Source organism: Sus scrofa, chromosome 3, assembly GCF_054392235.1.
Source record: "Sus scrofa isolate SSC_HxYL_T2T_F1_AM1 chromosome 3, Sscrofa_HxYL_maternal_Yorkshire_Landrace_v2.0, whole genome shotgun sequence".
Lineage (NCBI taxonomy): Eukaryota > Metazoa > Chordata > Mammalia > Artiodactyla > Suidae > Sus > Sus scrofa.
Genome location: NC_139385.1, coordinates 57,470,647 through 57,489,897, shown reverse-complemented (window position 1 = coordinate 57,489,897; position 19,251 = coordinate 57,470,647). Strand labels below are relative to the sequence as shown.

Genomic DNA, 19,251 nt, shown 5'->3' with positions numbered 1-19,251 from the left:
CATTTCCCTTGTATTCAATTACATGTGGAGAGGGAGAGGAAGAGGTGAAACTGTTGTCAATTGAAAATGCCAATATTATAATGCAGAGGTGGAAAATGCATGTTTCCATATGACTCTGTAAACAAGGAGAAATATCTGAAAGGGTTACTTAATTATTTTTAGCATAAATATTTACTTACTTGCTGTTGGATTGCCGGATTGCTTGGGAGAATGTATAGGTAGAAGGAAGTGAAGGGAATAAAAAAATTCAATAGTTATCCAGCTTTTTGAACCTCTGTGGCATCACAAAGGAGGAAGAGGAAAAGAAGCAGGGAATTGGGAGTGGGTGGGAGAGAACTCAGCAATAAAGTTCCCAAATGAAAACAAACACACAAACAAACAAAACCAAAAACCAAAACAAACAAGCAAAAAACCACAGGCAAGTAGGGCCTTGGCAGCAGGGGACACACACAAGTAATTTTACCTGAACTATTTCCTAAACCTCACCACCCGAGTTATCACTGCTTCTTAGGAAGAACTGGAGACGTGCTTTTGGAACGCACTCACTGCATGTCCTCTATGTGCTACTGCATGTAAGTTTGTGGAACAAATCATATAATCAGGGAAAGTCAGTCACAGAGGGCGTTTCTCTTGTTCTAGCCCAGTCTGCAGTTTGGAACCTCACTTCCCCTTAATGGTCCCCTCTCCCCAGCTGCTTCTGGGAATCCTGAAACCCTGAGAATGGCTGGGTTGCGGAAAAGACTCCAGACCCTACCTGCTTCCAGGCTCCTTCCCTCCTAACACCTGCCTCTGTCTGCCTCCGCTGATTTCCCTGGTGTCTGTGCACTCACTCAATTCAGGAAATACTTGATGCAGACAAAACTGGAAGAGAGGAGCCAAGACAAAGAATTTGACAAGGAGCTGAGACTCTCTAGAGGGAAGGACAAAATTTCAACTGTGCAGGACCCAGGAAAGAACCAGGAACTGGCCACACCACAGGAACTGAGCTGAAACAGGAGCACTTGGGACTCAAGAAGACCCTGCTGAGCAATGCTTTCAGCAGCAGTGGGGCTCAGTGGTGGGCTGGCCAGAGAGGGGAGGTGTTAGGCCAACTTAAACGTGTGGGGCTGAGATGGACAAACTCACTTTTTAAAGTCTGGTTTAGGTGGCCTCCCAAGTGTTCTACTCCTGGAGCGAATCACCCTCATGGATCATGTGAGCTGGATCCACTGGTGGTGTGCTCGGAATCGAGTCACTCCTCTTCCAACTGGGCTTCTGCTTTGGTCTCCATTTAATATTTCTGTTTAGCATCCTTTCTGGTGTCTGGATCATTCTCTGAAGTAGGGAGCCCTTCAAGGAGTTTTACAGTTTTATCTCTTCGTATTTAGGTCTTTGATTCCCTTTGGATTAATTTCTGTGTATATTTGAGTTAAGGATCAGGGGTTCATTCTTTGGTATGTAGTTTATTCAGTGTTCCACTATCATTTGATGGTCTGACCCTTGTCAGAAATCAGTTTGCCAAAAATTTGTGGGTTTATTTTGTACTTTCACTTCTATTCTATCAATCTGTATGTCTATTCTTAATGCCCTTACCACACTGTTTTCATTACTGTAGCTTAACAGTAAGGTTTGAAATTGGGAAGTATGAGTCCTTCAATTTCATTCTTCTTTTTCAAGATTGTTTTAGTTCTTCTGGTTCCCTTGCAATTCCATTGAATTTGGGTCATGTTGTCTATTTTTGAAAAAAAAAATGTTATAGTAATTTTGTTAGTGATAGCATTGAGTATGTTCATGACTTAAGGAGTACTGGCATCTTAATAACATTAAGTCTTTCATTCAGCAACATGGGTTATCTTTTCATTTGTTTGGGTCTTAATTTCTTTCAACCATGGTTTGTAGTTTCCAGTGTACAAGTCTTGCACCATTTTGATTAAATTTATTCCTAAATGTTTTATTATTCTTGGTGCTATCGTAAGTGAATTTTTTCCCTTAATTTTATCTTTTGATTGGTCATTGCTAGTGTCTAGAAATATAACTGATTTTTGGATATTGATCTTGTATCTCTCAGCTTTGCTAAATTTGTTTATTAGCTCTAGTGGTTTTATGGTAGATTCTTTTATATTTTCCTATATATAAGATTATGTATGCAAAAAGTGACAGTTTTACTTCTTCCTTTTCAATTTGGGTGTCTTTTATTTCTTTTTATTGTTTAATTGTCTTGGCTAGAACAGCGATGGCCATTGGTTGAGTGTATGCTGTGCACTAGGCACTGTGCCAAGCCCTTTACATGACCCAGTGACATCTGCTATTTGCCCCTCTAGTTTCCATTTTTCTGTATTCTTGCAACAGTTTTCAACTCCCATAGGAGAGAGAGCTACCCCTTTCCAATTCTTAGTCCCTAAGATCTGCAACACACACATACAAAACTCTCCCTCTTACTACAATGAAACATACTCTATCTTCCCCTCAGCCCCTCCCAGAAGAAATGATTGTGTTAGGTTTGTATAATAGGTTGTGAAAGTTGGTCACTAACTGTGACGATAAGGAGAAAGGTGAACTCAGGATAGCCCAAGCCCTGCCAGGACAGGCTGTAGCTGAGTGCCTGTGTGTCTCATTGATCACATATATGTGTGTGCATGCTCTCCTAGTGTGTGCCTGACATGTTTGACAGTGGAAGGGAGTTAGGCAGGAGGACTAGGTTCTCATAACCCACCTATGCCCTCCCTCATTAATTACCACAGTAAATGTGTTTACAGGATGTAGTGTCCTTATGCATTGTACAACCTAAATAACTGTACCCAGTGGCCTTGCACTCTCTCCTCTTGGCCTTTGATTCTGCTAATCCCACTGCTGGGAACACTCTCTGGCCCATTTTTAATTTTTATTTATTTATTTTTGCTTGGTTAAGTTCTTAGCCTTCATGTCTCAGTGTCTCCAAGTTGGAATTAAGGGTGCTCAATCCTCATGCATTTGTATACACAGAATGGCTTGCATTTCGTATAGGACAAGACATCCCAGAAACAGAAGTTAGACAAAGCATAAAGTCATAATATTTCCAATTCAAATTTAAGGGAAGGACTTAAGAATTTTGTCTTAATTTCTTTGACTTTGTTTTTGGTACTTTTTAATATTGACGACCTTGGATTCTAATGCCATTTATCTAGTTACTTACTTGCCTTTTATCACAGCACACACAAAACAGTTTCAAAATAATGCCAAAATTACTACTAAGATTATTAAATGCAGCATAAAATTTCTCTGTAGTTCTTTTTACCATTTTTGGGCTATATTCCTAGTGAGCTATTCAAAGTACTGAATTTAAAGTTAATTGAGGAGTTTCTGTTGTGGCTTGGTGGTTAATGAACCCGACTAGTATCCATGAGGATGCGAGTTTGGTCCCTTACCTCGCTTGGTGGGTTAAGGATCCTGCATTGCTGTGAGCTGTGGTGTAGGTTGCAGACCTGGCTTGGATCTTGCATTCCTGTGGCTGTGGCAGATGGAGTCCGACAGCTACAACCCTGATTTGACCCCTAGCCTGGGAACCTCCATATGCCAAGGGTGCAGCCCTAAAAAGACAAAAGACGAAAACAAATAAATAAAGTTAGCTGAATAGTTTTTCCCTTGTGGCTACGCCACCAAATTGAAATAGAATTGAGTAAATTTATTTCAGTTTGTTTTGATTTGTAAGGACTCTTTTCCCATTAGATTTAATGTTTTAGAGTTATGTAAAACATTTCCCTAATCCTTTTTTTTTTTTTTTTTTTTTTTTGTCTTTTTGCTATTTCTTGGGCCGCTCCCGCGGCATATGGAGGCTCCCAGGCTAGGGGTCGAATCGGAGCTGTAGCTGCCAGCCTATGCCAGAGCCACAGCAACGCGGGATCTGAGCCGCGTCTGCAACCTACACCACAGCTCACGACAACGCCGGATCATTAACCCACTGAGCAAGGGCAGGGACTGAACCCGCGACCTCATGGTTCCTAGTCGGATTCGTTAACCACTGCGCCACCACGGGAACTTCCCTTAATCCTAAAGTAAAAATTATAAATAAAGCAAGGTATATTCAGAGAAGCTTACCTTCCATCTTCATTCCCTTCCTCCTCCTATAGGTAATAATTGTTATTAGCTTTTGGTTTATCCATGTCTCTTTTTGAAAATGTAAGTGAATGTGCACATACATATACTCCCTCAGTTACACAAGAAGTAGCAGGTTTTACACACTGATCTTCACTTGCTTTTTATTTTTATTTTCATTTTTGTCTTTTACCTTTTTAGGGCTGCACCCACAGCACATGGAAGTTCCCAGCCTAGGGGTGGAATTGGAGCTACAGCTGCTGGCCTATGCCACAGCCACAGCAATGCATGGCTGTGATCTTAGCTGCGTCTGTAACCTACATTACAGCTCATGGCAACACTGGATCCTTAACCCACTGAAAGGCAGCATCACAGTTCACAGCCTGATTGTTTCCAAGAATAGGAGTCCATGGGGGTCCCCGGGGAGCCCCTGATTCCCATCATGTGCCCCCTATGCCTGGTGGGGCTGGAGTGTGCTTGTTAGAGTCTCTTTATCCCAGGGAGAAAGGAGGCAGGCATACTGGGGTGAGTGGCTCTGTGAGGAAGCTGTAGCCCTTTGGAGGGGAGGGTGTTCTGGAATCTTTCCTTTCTTAATCCTTGGATACATCCAGCTTCTGGGATGAGGGAGGCAATAAGCCATAGCTGCTGAGTTTTCTCATTGCAAATGCTACTTTTTTGCAAAGTGACAGCATAGTACAAGCAAGCAATGTCTCCCGGCTTCCTTCTTCATGTGCATCTTTTGGTCACATCCTAGGGCTCCACGTGGAGTCAGACTGTGTCTCGTGGGGAGGGGCGTGGTGCTGCTCATAATCACAGGGAGAAAGTTCTCAGGGCTCCCAGCAAGGGTGGTGAGGTAAGAAGGAAGGGCTGCTCAGGGGCTCAGGCCCTGCATAGACAGGTAAGGTCCAGGTCAACTGGAGCTGTTACCTTCACTGGGACTCCTGAAGCACTCAGATGGGAGAACACTGGGAAGCATGGGAGATGTTATAAATGAGTTTCCTAAGCTGCCTCGCTTCCCTCCTCAAATGTAGCACAGTGGCCAGACCCAGCCATCAGAGGCCACACCCTGCGGAGTCCTCATCTGAAAAGAAGGGACCAACTGGACAAACACCAAGGTGCACCCAGCTCTCACAGTTTATGGTTCCCTGATTTCTAAAAACACACTGAAGTCCCCAAGAACAGTCTGTGCCTCAGCACAGAACCCTGAGCCCAGGACTGCAGTGTTCTGGGCCTCCATGAAAACAGCATTCATATAGTTGGCTGAGGCCCTCAGGCCAGTTCTGCTGGGGAGTGTGCTGTAGGAAGGGACTTGGAGTCCTCTCTGGCCTGGGTCCTCTGCTTTAGAGAACCGGGAGCCCTTGGTCACTGACCTGCAGAAGGAATTAAAAGGAACCTTGCCTGCCTGATGCACACGGCCACCCACTCGTGGGAAGGCTCTCTCAGTGTCCTAGCTGAGGACTGCCTCTCCAACAAGGAGCAAGAGTCTAGGAGCAGCACAGAAAGAAGCCAGCAGCCATTTCCAGCCTCCCTCTGGCATGGAGTCTAAGGCTACAGGTTAGCCCTGGGCACAAGCCCAGGTGCCATGCCTGGTCCATTGTGGATCCATACATCCTTCTCAGAGGCCTGTGACCACTGGGTTCTTTCATTTCCCTTATGAGTCCCTGCTATGAGGACGCTTGGTCTGACCCCAGCCCTTCTCTCCAGGTCTTTTTTTCTGGTATCTTTTTGGGGTGGGTTTTCTGACCCTGGCCCAGGGGAAGCTGGCACATCTACCCAATGTCCTCTGACCTCTCCTGGCCTTGGCTTTGAAGGAAGGGAATATTCCAGAAGAATGTCCTTGAGGGGTTACTGTCTAGGGCAGCCCAGACATCCCTCATGGATTCTGGGGAGGATGGAGATGGAGGCCCTCATTCTGCTACAGTCTGTCCAGGGCAGAAGCTGCTAGGGGAAAGCACTGGGGAAGGATTTCAGGAAGAGGGAGAGGAATCTGGAAAAATGAAGCTCCAGGAGGCAGCTGGATGGGCTAGTGGATACCCCCTCCTGCCAGGTCTGCCTCAGGAGCAGTTGCTATGTTCTTACATCATCTCCTGGGGCACTGCAGCAACCCCCCCCCCAACCCCCTCCAGCTGTTTGGGCAAATGTGTGTACCTGACTCACACTTAGCCAATCAAAGTCCTGCAATTGTAGGAACTGGAAGTGAGGGGGAAAGTATGGCCTTTCCAAGTCTGAAGCTGAGGTACATGAGGTTTGGGAACTGCTGGTGTCTGTATTTTCTGCCTGGTGGAGGAGTTAGTTCTGCCCTAGGAGTCAGCTGCCTTGTACAGGGAGAGGGGAGGGACTCGGAGAGGCGGGGAGGGGGAGAGGAGAGGAGAAGGAGGGGAAGGAAGCACTGGTGGACTTGGACTGGTCCCAATTGTTTCTTTTTTTCTTATTTTTTTGGTCATTTTGTCTTTTTAGGGCAACACCCTTGGCATATGGATGTTCCCAGGCTAGGGGTCTAATCAGAGCGGTTGCCGCCAGCCTACGCCACAGCCATGGCAATGCCAGATCTGAGCTGTGTCTGTGACCTACACCACAGCTCACGGCAATGCCAGATCCTTAATCCACTGAGCAAGGCTAGGGATCGAACCCGAAACCTCATGGTTCCCAGTTGGATTCGTTTCCGCTGTGCCACAACAGGAACTCCAAGGTCCTGGTTGTTTCTGATACTAACCACACTCCTGCTCTTCCCCAATTGGGATGTCCAAGCCTTCCTTCAATTTTGTGAGCCAATACATTTCAATTTTGGTGAAGAGAGTTCAAATTGGTTTTTATTACTTATAATTGAGAAAGTCCTAGCCAGCATAGACTGTCCAGAACAGCCACGTTTTATTTTTCCTCCTCCTTCTTCACTCTCTCACTCATATATATATGTGTGTATATATAATATATATTATATACACATATATATTGCCTACACATGCACATAGTATGTGTATATGTGTATATACACACACACATACATATTTGTTTTTCTGACTCACTTGGAACGAGTTGCTCCTTTACCCCATATACTTCAATTTGCATTTCTTAAAAACAGGAACATTCATTTATCTTGCCATAATACTACTATAAAAATCAGGAACTTGATGTGTTACAACAATATATAATCCACCGTGTTTAAATTTTCCCAATTGTCCCAATCATGTAGCAAACCCCCGTGGAGCAAGGATGAGAACCGTCTAAGCCTGGCTGTGTGTTTGAATCACCTGGGTTGGGGAAGGTGGCAGATGTGTGAGTATGCCACTGAGCAGTAAACACAAACAAACAAGCAAACAAACTCCCAAACCACCCTACATTACTCTAATATGCAGCCAAGTTGGAAACCATAGTGGTCATTTCCTTACATTTCATTCTCATTTGTTGTGACTGGTTTGAGGTGGGTATACCAGATTGAATAGTGTTTTCCCCTAAAGTTCATGTCCACCTGGAACACTAGAATGTGACCTTATTTGGAAATAGGATCTTTTCAGATGTAATAAAGTTAAAATGAGGACCTATTGGAGTAGGGTGAGCCTGGTGTCTTAGAAGGAGGAAGAGATTTGAAGACAGAGAGACACAGGGGTTATATGGTCTTGTGACTAAGGGAGTGGGGGCAGAAATTGGAGCAGTGTAGCTACAAGCCAAGGGCCATCAAGGAGCCACCTGGATCCAGGAAGAGGCAAGGAAGTATTCTTCCCTGGAGCCTTCAGAAGGACCATGGTGCTGCTGACACTCAGTTTCAGACTACTTCTAGCCTCTAGGATGAGGCTAGAAAGGGTAAATTTTTCTTGTCTTGGCATTCCCAACGTGGCTCAGTGGAAACAAATCTGACTAGTTAGTATCCATGAGGACGCAGACTTGATCCTTGGCCTCGCTCAGTGGGTTAAGGATCTGGCGTTGCCATGAGCTGTGCTGTAGGTCACAGATGAGGCTCAGATCTGGCATTGCTATGGCTGTGGTATAGGCTGGCAGCTACAGCTCCTATTCGACCCCTAGCCTGGGAACCTCCATATGCCACAGGTGCGGCCCTAAAAGTTCCAAAAAAGAAAAAAAAATTCTATTGTCTTAAACCACTCACTTTGTGGTAGTTTATTATGGCAGCCTTAGGAAACTAACACAGTGGGCACAGAGTCTAGTCAAGGCAAGGAGATGCAAGGGCGGTTCTACTGGGTCATTTCTTTAGCTACTTGCCCTGAAAAGTACCTTGAAAGATGCACAGGTTCCTCAAAAGATTCCTTCCTCTGGCTGACAAGTATTTTGGTTCTCCTTCTCTGGATCTGGGAGGATTACACCTCTCTGGCCCTTGGGGTTGGGGGAGGCACATGAACACAGGGGAGCATTTCCCTTCCAGGGTGGCTTTGTGAGCCTGTGGGTGATTAGACCTATTCTCTTGTACTCTGATGCTTTGCCAGTGATGCTTCTGATGGGGTTGCTCAGTCCGACTGGTCTTGGAATGAGAGGTTGAGAGGTGATTTGCTGGTCATCCCTCCAATCCATTCAGAGATTTTAACTGGAATCAAGATCCAACACTTGATTCTATCCTTGCCATGAGGGGCAAAGTGGTAGAGATTAAGCTTCCTGAGTTTTTTTTTTTTTTCTTTTTGGCTGCACCTGAGGCATGTGGAAGTTAGATGTCCAAGGATCTAATCCATGCCGCAGCAGTGACTCAATCAGCTGCGGGTGACAATGCCAGACTTTAAACTGCTTTGCCGCCAGGGAACTCCTATTTCTTGAGTTTTAATTCACCTTTGTTGCTCAAAACACTTCTCAGTTTTATCTTTTACTGATAGAGTTTGGGAAGAAGTTGCCTTTTCCAACTCAGAAAGTCTCTGGATTTGTGGGCTCTCTAAACCCTTTTATCCCTGCTTTCAAGCTAGGTAATTCTTTTCTAAGTTCATCTTTTTCTATTCTTTGTCCAACACAGCCAAGAACGGCCAACATGCACTGCTAACATTGTGTTTTCAGCATCTTCTCCTAGAGAGATACATTCACTAGGTGTGTCCTCAGTTGGTGACAGTTTTGTCAGATGTTTGCCAATTCATAATAAGAACCTCCTTCCATCCAGCCTTGATTAAAATCATCTTCACTGCCCTCTCCCAGTGTCTAAGCCAGTGCCATATATTAGTTTTTTATTTCAGCATCAGAATTCTTCCAGGATCTTCTAGGATATGTTGCGTTATGGTTGGGTAACCCTTGAAAAATATCTTTTAACTACAAAGGCTCCCTGCCCCCCTTACTCCATTTATACATACTCGGAAGTTTACTTAGTGATTTGTATTTTTTGGTCTCTGAATCAAGAGGAACCACATCTCGACTTGATGTGGAGACTACTATGCATCCTTCAGGGGTCTTGAGCTTGACATTGTGGCAATCTGGGACCTTGGTTGCTTCCCTGGAGGAGTGGAGAGTTCATATAGCCCATGAGACAGGCAGTGAGCCGAATGTCTGGCAACCAGAGGGGCAGATTTAGTAATCCTGAGTGCTGCTCATAGATTATATGTGGTGTTGGCTTTCTGGGCGTGTCCTGGATGGTACTTCCCTTCTCCCACGGAGTCAGGAGTGAACTGCTTTGGCCAATGGATTGTGAGTCGAAGTTACATGTGTCTTTTCCAGCTGGGACTTTGAAAAGTCTGTGCGGCCATACACCAGTGGATGTTCTGTCACCTGGGACCTAGAGGGAGAGGATGTAGGGCAAAACCTCCAGGTGGCATGGTGAGAAATAAAGTCTTGTCTTTATAAGTCCTAAGGTTTGGGGTGTTTGTGACCACAGGATACCTGGAGTCATTTCGAGCTGTTTCTTACTACTATCCTACCTTGACCAACATAGAAGGAAATGCATCCCCCCTTCTGCTTGATAACACATGTGCTTGCAGCTGCAGCATCCATCTTATGACTGAGAGGAGATAAATTTTAAAAAAAGATAAAGATAACACACTGATAAAGGATGCTGGAGCAGAAAGATAGAAAGTGAACCTGGGTCCCTGGGGTAGAACCACAGAATTAGCTCTTGAATTCTCCTCCCTCCAGGCTTCCTGTTATATGAGAAGACAAAGCCCTTATTCATCGAATCTGGTTGGGTATTGTTACTTGCAGCTGTACAGATGGTATGGTAGACAGAATAACGGCCCATCGAAGATGCTTAAATTCTAATCCCTATAGCTGTGTGTTATCTCACCTGGGGAAGGGGATGTTGCTGGTGTGATTACATTACAGGCATTGAAATAAAAAGATTATTCTGGATTATCTGGATGGGTACAATGTAATCATGAGTCCCTATAAGAGAGAGGCAAGAAGGCCAAAGTCTGAAGGAGACAGGCAAGGAAGCAGAAGTTGTTGAGATGCACTATGAAAATGGAGGAAGGGGCCAGGACCCTGCGAATGCAGGCAGCTTACTAGAAGCTGGAAAAGATGAGGAAAGGGATTTCCTCCTGGAGCCTCAAGAAGGGGTCCAGCTCTGCCAACACCTTGATTTTTAGTCCCTTAAGATGAATTTTGGACTTTTGCCCTCCAGAACAGTAACAATAAATGTGTACTGTTTTCAGCCTCTCTGTTTGTGGTAATTTGTTACACAAACTGTAGGAAACTGATACACTGATAAGGGAGGATCAAGTGACAGTGGAGCAACCCAACTTGCAGCTACACTACACTCCCACAGTCATGTCCCCAGCAGAGTGCTTTGGAAGGGAAAACCTAACATTTCCTTCCTATTTAAAAGGAGAATGGGGAGTTCCCTGGTGGCCCAGTGGTTAAGGATTCCTGTTGTCACTGCAGTGGCTTGGTTGGATCCCAGGTCTGGAAGCTTCCGCATGCCTTGGGCATGGCCAAAAATAATGATGATGAAGATGATGATAATAATAATAATAATAATAATAAATTAATTAAATAAAAGGGAATCCACAAAGTGTATGAGACTTAGAAAGAAGGAAGGAAGGAAAAAATTGTCCCTTGTTAAAACAACAGAAGCGGGGTCCTGGGATATGAGTTCATGTTTGCTCACTGCCTTGTCTCTGGATCTCCCAGCTACCTGGAAGGCCCGGTTACCCCCAGATTACAGTAATAGTAATGTTCACTGCAATGACCAGTTTGGGGGTGGAAGGGATTTGAGCTGAGCCGCGGCTGAGTTGGGCTCAGAGCACCCACGGGGACCCATTGGATTTTGGCAGCCCAGCAAAGAGGCTGGGGCGGGAGGTCCGCTGAGTAAGATGTTTCAACTCTGAACCCCCAGGACCCCCGGGCTCCCAGCGCCCTGTTGTCTACTTGACTAATTCCCTGTCTCGGGTTCTAATAGCGGCCTCCTGTGGGCGCACAGACTGGAGCGACGACTGAGCCGAGGACGCAGGCGGCAGAAACTAAAGTCCCAGGCAAGGCGGTCGAGTTTGGTGGAAGGGAGACCAGTGTAGGAGCCCCGTGACGCCCTGGGCCGTTCTTTGCTCCCTTGCGGCCCAGGGAGCGGGTCGGGCAGGGCAGGCGCGGGGAGGGAGGGCACGAGCGGATGAGGAGGGAGGAGACGGCCGGCGGCGGCGGCGGCGGCGGCAGCGTGGGGATAAGAGGCCGTGCGCTCCCGAGCCACACGTGCGGGCAGCGGGCGGAGGCTCGGAGGGAAGCGGGCTCCGCCACACGTCAGAGGCCGGCCGGCGCGATGGAACCGGCGCTGGACCTGGGGCTCGGGGACTCGTCCCTGCACCGCTACCTGGATGGCGAGTTCTGGCGCCTCAAGAACGAGCTGCGCAGGCAGCTGGGCGGCTGCCCGCTCTTCCGGCACAGGTACCCGGAGCCGCCGCGGAGCCACCCTGCCCCGTGCGCCCCTCCGGCCGCGTCCCCTCGGTCCCCGCGCGGTGTGCCCCGAGGGAGGGCGAGCTGGGGTGCGGGTGCCCCTCCCCTAGAGGCAGGGCCCTCCCGACTTGGCAGGTGAAGGGCTGCCCCCTTCCCCCCACCCCCCAAGTCCCTTAGCAGCGGAGCCGGCGACTCCATCGCCCCGGGGAGATGGCCTCCCCCGCCGAACCCCCTCTTTCACGGAGAGTTCCCGAGAACAGGTGGGCCCCGCAGCGGCGGGAGGGGTGCTCGGCTGAGCGTGGTGGCTGGAAGGAATGGCCTTGCTTCGAAACCTGTTTTTTGAGTCCCCGCCTCTGGGTGTCACCCCTGGTGGGGAGTAGGGGCAGAAAACAGAATGGCAGGAGTGAAGCGAGCCCAGGGCCACTGTGCTATCCTGTCCACAATAGGCGCGCGGAAACAGGGCAGGACGGCGTCATCCTGGGTCGTACCTGGGGCGGGGGGTAGTGAGGGCATTTTCTAGGCACAGGGGTTGACTGGCCCTGCCTGGGACGTATCTGGGCATTAGCGTGGTGCAGGCTCCTGGGGGTCCCCAGGGAGTACAGGTGTGTGTGTGTGTGTGTGTGTGTGTGTGTGTGTGTGTGTTGGGGGGGCAGCCGAACAGCAGCGGGGTGCTTGGGTTGTAAGTTGGCGGCAGGTTCAGGAGGTTATTTGATGACAGGACAGCCCACATGGGCAGAGGGCTTGGTGCAGCTTAAGTTTGCAGAAGGTGAAAATAACCCAGGAACCTGTCAGTGAGGACCAGAACTCATCCCTTGTGTCTTCTTGGGGACCGTTTCTCCTGTGCTCCGCAGGGCAGCTGACCCCACCTCAGGACGTCTGAAAAGCCAACTTTTAGAATCAGGCTTTGGAGGTTTAGTTTAAGAAAGCCCCAGTTAAAAACACCAGTATATTCCAAAGGAAGATTAGTTAGCTCACGTTTAGTTTATGTGTCAAGGAGGAGCAGGGCTGAGAAGGAAGGAGATGTTTGGAGTGTGCTTGGCTAGGAAGCTGCAGTTTCTGTACTGGAGGTACTTGGTGGGGGAGGGAGACTTAGGGAAAGTGAAAGGTGACAGGTGTGAGGTGGTGAGTGTGTCCTTGGGTGTTCCCACCACTCCTCTTCTCCTTCCCTCTGTCTCACACCTAATTTTTTATGTCATGGTTCTCAAAGGCTGGGTCAATTGCTCCTGGTGGTACCCAAGGCTGTTCTCAGAGCTTCACAAGTTAGAAATTATTTTAGTAATAATATTAAGCAGTTATTGGTCTTTTCATTCTCATTTTTTCACGAATGTTCAGTGGTGGTTTCCAGAGACTACCTGATGTATAATATTCCAACATATCTGCAGAAGCAGATATGAGAATCCAGCTGTTTTAAGGCAGACATTACAGAGATTTGTAAAAATGCAGAACAATGCCACTTTTCTTATTAAATTTTTTGGAAATGTTTCTTTTCATAAGCATTTAATGAGTTTAGTATTGTTATTTTCAAATGATTTAATAAATATTTAATCAAATTTTCTGTTATAACTTTTTTGTTGTTGTTGTCTTTTTTTGCCATTTTTAGGGCAGCTCTCGCGCCATATGGAGGTTCCCAGGCTAGGGGTCAAATCAGAGTTGTAGCCACCGGCCTACGCCAGAGCCACAGCAATGTGGGATCCCAGCCTCGTCTGCAAACTACATCACAGCTCATGGCAACACCGGATCCTTAATCCACTGAGCAAGGCCAGGGATCGAACCCGCAACCTCATGGTTCTTAGTTGGATTTGTTAACCACTGAGCCATGATGGGAACTCCTATAATTTCTAATATGATAAATACCCATAGATATTTGGGGGGGGTCCCAATAATTTTTCATACAATTTTTAAGAGTGGTTTTGGATTTATAACAAAATTGAGAGGGATGTGTAGACCTTTCCCATATACCCTCTGTCCTTACACAGACATAGCCTCCCCCATTATTAAAATCACTCACCAGAATGGTACTTTTTTTTTTAAACCAAAAATGAATCTACATTGATTCATAGTTATCATAATCACCCAAAGTCCATTGTATAGTTCACTCTTGGTGTTGTACATTCTATGGGTTTGGACAAATGTATAATGACATGTTCGCATCATTATGGTATCGTACAGAGTATTTTCACTGCCTTAAAAATTCTCTGTGCTCTATTTTTTTCTCTCCACCACCCACCCCTGGCAACCACTGATCTTTTCACTGTTTCTATAGTTTTGCCTTTTCTAGAATCATAGAGTTGGAATCGTACAGTATGTAGCCTTTTCACACTGCCTTCTTTCACTCAGTGATATGTATTTAAGCTTCCACAGTGTCTGTTCATGGCCTGATAGTGCATTTCTTTTTCTCGTTGAATAATATTCCTTTTTTTGGTTGGATCACAGTTTATTTACCTATTCACCTACTGAAGGCCATCTTGGGTGCCTCTAAGTTTTGGCTGAATAAAGCTGCTATAAACACCCATGTGCAGATTTTGTGTGGTGGCCTCAGTAATTTTTTAGAGGGCAAAGAGGTTCTACTGCTTCAAGTCATACTTAGTTCTGTCACATCCCTTTACACACATACCTTTTCCTATATTCTTCTGTCTTTTCAGTTTAGTTCCTGGGCTGTCATCTTTTTGGGTTTTTGGAATGCTAATATCCAAACTACTGATTTGGGCCAAGTAGAAGGTACTTCGCTGGGAATTGCATGAGCTGCTGAGGGACAGAGGGAAAAGCAGGCCGGAGCTTATTTTCTGTGCCATTGTCCTCAAGTGTGATTTTTGCCTTTCTGTGCTTACATTTGCTGATTCATGGAGCGGGGATACTATCTGTGCTGCTGGGTTGTTGTGACACTTAAATGAGAAACTCTGAGTGGCTCTTCAGTAATGCTGGCTGTGGCATGACACCAAATAAATAAATAAATAAATAAATAAATAAATAGAAGGGAAAGATGCAAATCCCATCACTCTAACAAATACTTCTCCCTTCTCTCCTGTTCTTGTTTATTGACCTCATAATTTCAGAGTCGTAATAAGAGCCTAGGCCAAATTTCACATTGTTTTCCCCCCAGTGATTAAGGATTCTGGTATCTGCTTGAAAGATCACGTTGTACTATCAGATTTGATCTTATCCTGCACCAGAAGATACTGATCCTGATTTCTTGATGTCATAAACATTCTGCCAAAGCAAAATGCTCCATGGAAGGCCAGAAATAAAAATTCTGTAGCCACTGAAGCAAGGGAGGCCTCCTGTGGCCTATCTCCCCACCCCCATCTCCCCACCACCCTTTCAACCTCCCCCACACCCCACCCCCGTATTGGGGGATGGGATTTGTAAGTGTGAGTGCTGGGTGTGTAGTGGGAAGTTTGTGCAGGGTCAGGTATTCCCAGAGCATAAAAGCCCAGGAAATAGTTTTCTACCCACCCCAAACCCAAACCCAGTTGTGCAATTTTCCAAGTGCATCATAGCTGCCTCCTCAGCACAGTGGTTCATTTCTTGGAATGCTGGCCCAGCTCCCCCGTCCCTGGTCAAGACCAGTCTGCCAGGATGAGTCTTCCCTGTTCCACTGTGGCCGTGGGTCCCCGGGGCCCTGGGAATGCCTGCAGCAGCTTCTAAGGGCAGCACCTACCCTGTGGTGTGTAGGGAAACAGAGGATTCTGGGACTGGAACTTCAGAGGATGCTGGGCCACTTGAGAACCCTCTCTGTGCTTCACAGGGAATGTATAAAAGCAGCATCTGAACTGAAATAAGGCTTCAAAACATTTTTGAGTTTGTTTCTTGGCAAACTGGCGCTCCCTCCTGAGGGCCTGGCTGGTGAGTAGTGTGCACACATGTAGGCTTGAGGCTCCCCCTCGACATTTCTGGGCTCCTGAGACCTCGCTGCCCTTCTTCAAGCCTCCCCTCCTGGCCTGGCCCTGCTGGAACTTAGCTGGTTTCCCTCCCCCTTCTTTCTCTTCCCTGCCTTTTCTTTCCTTCCCTGGAGCAATGCACAGTTCTCTTCCTGACTTTTACTGAGGTTTAGTTTTTCCTGAGGTTTAGTTTTTCCCCTCTGCCTTATTTATACAAGCAAGCATTTCATGAAGATCTTCTCATTATAAAGAGTCAAAAAATATGGAAAACGTGAAAGTTTCCTACACTGTCCCCTTCCCAATTACTTTTAAACATTTTTTATTGTGGTAAAATGTGCAGAAAACAAAATTAACCATTTTAACTTTTTTTTTTTGCCACAGTGTGCAGCAGCTTGGTGTGTGGGATCTCAGCTCCCAGACCAGGGATTGAACTCAGGCCACTAGGCCACCAGGGAACCCCCATTTTAACCATTAAAAAATTTTTTTGGCCACGCCTGCAGCATGCAGAAGTTCCTGGGCCAGGGATCTAATCCACACCATGGTAGTAACCAGAGCCACTACAGTAACAATGTCAGATCCTTAACCCACTGAGCCACCAGGGAACTCCTTAACCATTTTTTTTCCTTTTTTTTTTCTTTTTACAGCCTCACCAGCAGCATCTGGAAGTTCCTGGGCTAGGGGTCAAATCAGAGCTGCAGCTGCAGGCCTATGCCACAGCCGCAGCAGCGCTGGATCCGAGTTGCATCTACCACCCATGCCTCAGCTTGCAGCAACGCTGGATCCTCAACCCACTGATCGAAGCCAGGGATTGAACACACATCCTCATGGACACTATGTTGGGCTCTTAACCTGCTGAGAGCCACAACAGGAACTCCCCTTAACCATTTTAAAGTGTGCAGTTCATTGGCATTAAGTACATTCACAATATTGTGCCACCATCGCCACCATCCCTGTCCAAAGCTTTTTCATCTTCCCAAATTGAAACTCTGTACCCATGAAATACTAATTTCCTATTCCTTCCTCCTCCCAGCTCCTGGCACTCACCTTTCTGTCTCTATGAATTTGGTGACTCTGCTTACATCATATAAATGGAATCTCTGATATTTATCCTTTTGTGTCTGGCTTATTTTACTTAGCACCATGTCCTGAAAGTTTGTCCATGTTGTGCCATGTGACAGAATCTCCTTTCTTTTTAAGGCTGAATAACTGTCCATTGTGTGGATACACCACATTTTGTTTATCCATTCATTCCTTGACGGACATTTGGTCCTTCAACCACTTTTAATACTTTATTGTGTTGAAGGGCTTTTTTTCTATTTTTCTATGAGTTCACATACATTTGTGGACATTTTCTTATATAAGCAGGCTCATACTATGTGTTTTGTTCTGCAGCTTCCTCTTTTACGATTTAATTTTTACTTTCATGGCCTAATGTATGAACCTATGTAATAGAAAAATGCTATGAGATTTGGAGGCAAAAACATCCATCCCTGTTCCACCTTCTCTCCCCATCATTCCCCTTCCTCACTGGCAAGCACTCCTAAGTCATCTTTCACCATATTCTTTTGTTACTGGCCTCTACTTTCCTTAAAAACATACGTAAGGAACTACTTCTTGATTATGTAATGACTTACTAGTATAGAAAATGACTCACAAAAAAATGACTCAGGTGTTGTCATTTTCTATACTAGTAAGTCATTATATAATCAACCTACTTTCTTTCCTGATTCCCCCCAAATCAGTGCATCCTTATTTTTCCTTAAATCCACATCTGGCGTTCACATTATTAGGACTGTGTATTATTCCCAGCCACATCCCACAGTGTATCATAGATCGTTTCCTTCCTTTCGCATCTTTTGCTGTGCTCCTGAGATAACAATTGCCCCATTTCTTCATTTGCTTAGTTTTGTATCAACTCATCACTCACTGGCCTCCACACTTTTGGTTGGAACAGTTATACTCCTCTCACTTTGGTCAGACCTATCAGTAATTGGCATTTCCGCTCCCTCTGGCCCCCACGAACACATCCATCCATGAGTCTTCCTTCTCAAGCTTTTGTCTGGACTGGCTTTGGCAACATCTTCACCATTATCTTGGGAATTTCCTTTGCATCTCCTCTGAAGTCGGTGGCTTATTTCCCAGGCTTTCTCTTTCTTGGTTACCTGGGGAAGAATTAGAGACGGACAGAAATTAATGCTACTCCTGTTGAAAGGTGTGGTTTGTATCTCCTCTTGAAACTAGGTGGCTTTATGACTGCTTTGACCCCTAGGATGTGGCTGAAGAGACAGTGTGCCAGTGTCCAGGGCCAGGCCTGAAGTGGCAGCTATCTTCTGCTTCCCGTCTCTTGAGGCCCTGAGGGTCTATGTAAAAAGTTCTACTGGCCTGTGGCTGCCATGCTGTGAGGAAGCCCAAGCTGCTCCATGAAGAGAGGCCCTATAGAGAGATGCTGACCATTCCTGACTGCTCCTGCCCACCTGCTGTCCAAGTCATTTAAGCTGGGACCCCAGGCACTGTGAAGGAAAGACATGCCATCTTGGAGCTTCCTAGTGGCCTAGTGGGTTAATGATCCAGCATTGTCACTGCTGTGGCTTGAGTCACTGGTGTAACATGAATTTGATTCCTGGCCCCAGGAACTTATGCATGCCACAGGTATGGCCACCAAAACAAACAAACAAACAAACAAAAAAACCCTTGCCATCTCTACTTGATGCTATATGTCCAAATTCCTGGCGGAAATAATAGTGAGATAGAATAATAATGAATTTTTGTTTTAAGCCACTAAATTTGGGGGTATATTTTTACCATAGCCATAGATAACCAGAACAGTCTCTCATCTAATAACTTCTTTTTTTTTTTTTGCCATCTTTTGTGTCACTCCCATGGCATATGGAGGTTCCCAAGCTAGGGGTCGAATTGGGGCTGCAGCCACCAGTCTACCAGCCACAGCAACGCAGGATCTGAGCCGTGTTTGCAACCTACACCACACCTCATGGCAACACCGGATCCTTAACCCACTGAGCAAGGCCAGGGATCGAACCCGCAACCTCATGGTTCCTAGTCGGATTCGTTAACCACTGCGCCACGAGGGGAACTCCATTTTTTTTTTCTAATAGCTTCTTGAGAAAGGATACTAGAGAATTAACTTTTTGAGATTTTTGAGAGCTTCGTGTCTGAAAATATTTACTGTCAAAATTGACTGAATGTTTGTACAGGTGTAGACTTCTACACGGGAAATAAAATTTCCCTCAGAATTTTGAAGGCATCATGACATTGCTTTCATGTATCCAACATTGTTATTGGCTGCTCTGCATCCTGACATTTTAATATATAAACATATGACTTGTTTTTCTTCCTCTCTGCTGGAAGTTTCTAGGACTTTCTTTTTAGCTTGTTGGCTCTGTGGGCTTTCTTTTTAGCATTGGCTCTTTCACTGTGTTGTGGCTTGATGTGGATCTCTTTTGGGGGGGCATGCTGTGGACTCTTTTAATCTGGAAACTTGAGTTTTTCAACTATTTGCACTGTTCTTTTA

At 45.9% G+C, this 19,251-nt stretch overlaps 1 protein-coding gene across 32 annotated transcripts in view; it reads left to right on the top strand.

The window, feature by feature from the left end:
- Positions 1 to 11,572: 11,572 nt before the first annotated feature.
- Positions 11,573 to 19,251, top strand: part of ACOXL (acyl-CoA oxidase like) — a 359,990-nt gene continuing 352,311 nt past the window's right edge. For all 32 annotated transcript variants that reach the window (XR_014839628.1, XR_014839629.1, XR_014839634.1 and 29 more), the window contains exon 1: positions 11,573 to 11,835. Coding sequence is in view for 16 of the 32 variants with exons in the window: in XM_085016057.1 (XP_084872183.1) it covers positions 11,711 to 11,835 (125 nt within the window). In the remaining 16 variants the exon portion in view is untranslated. The remainder of the gene's footprint in view (positions 11,836 to 19,251) is intronic.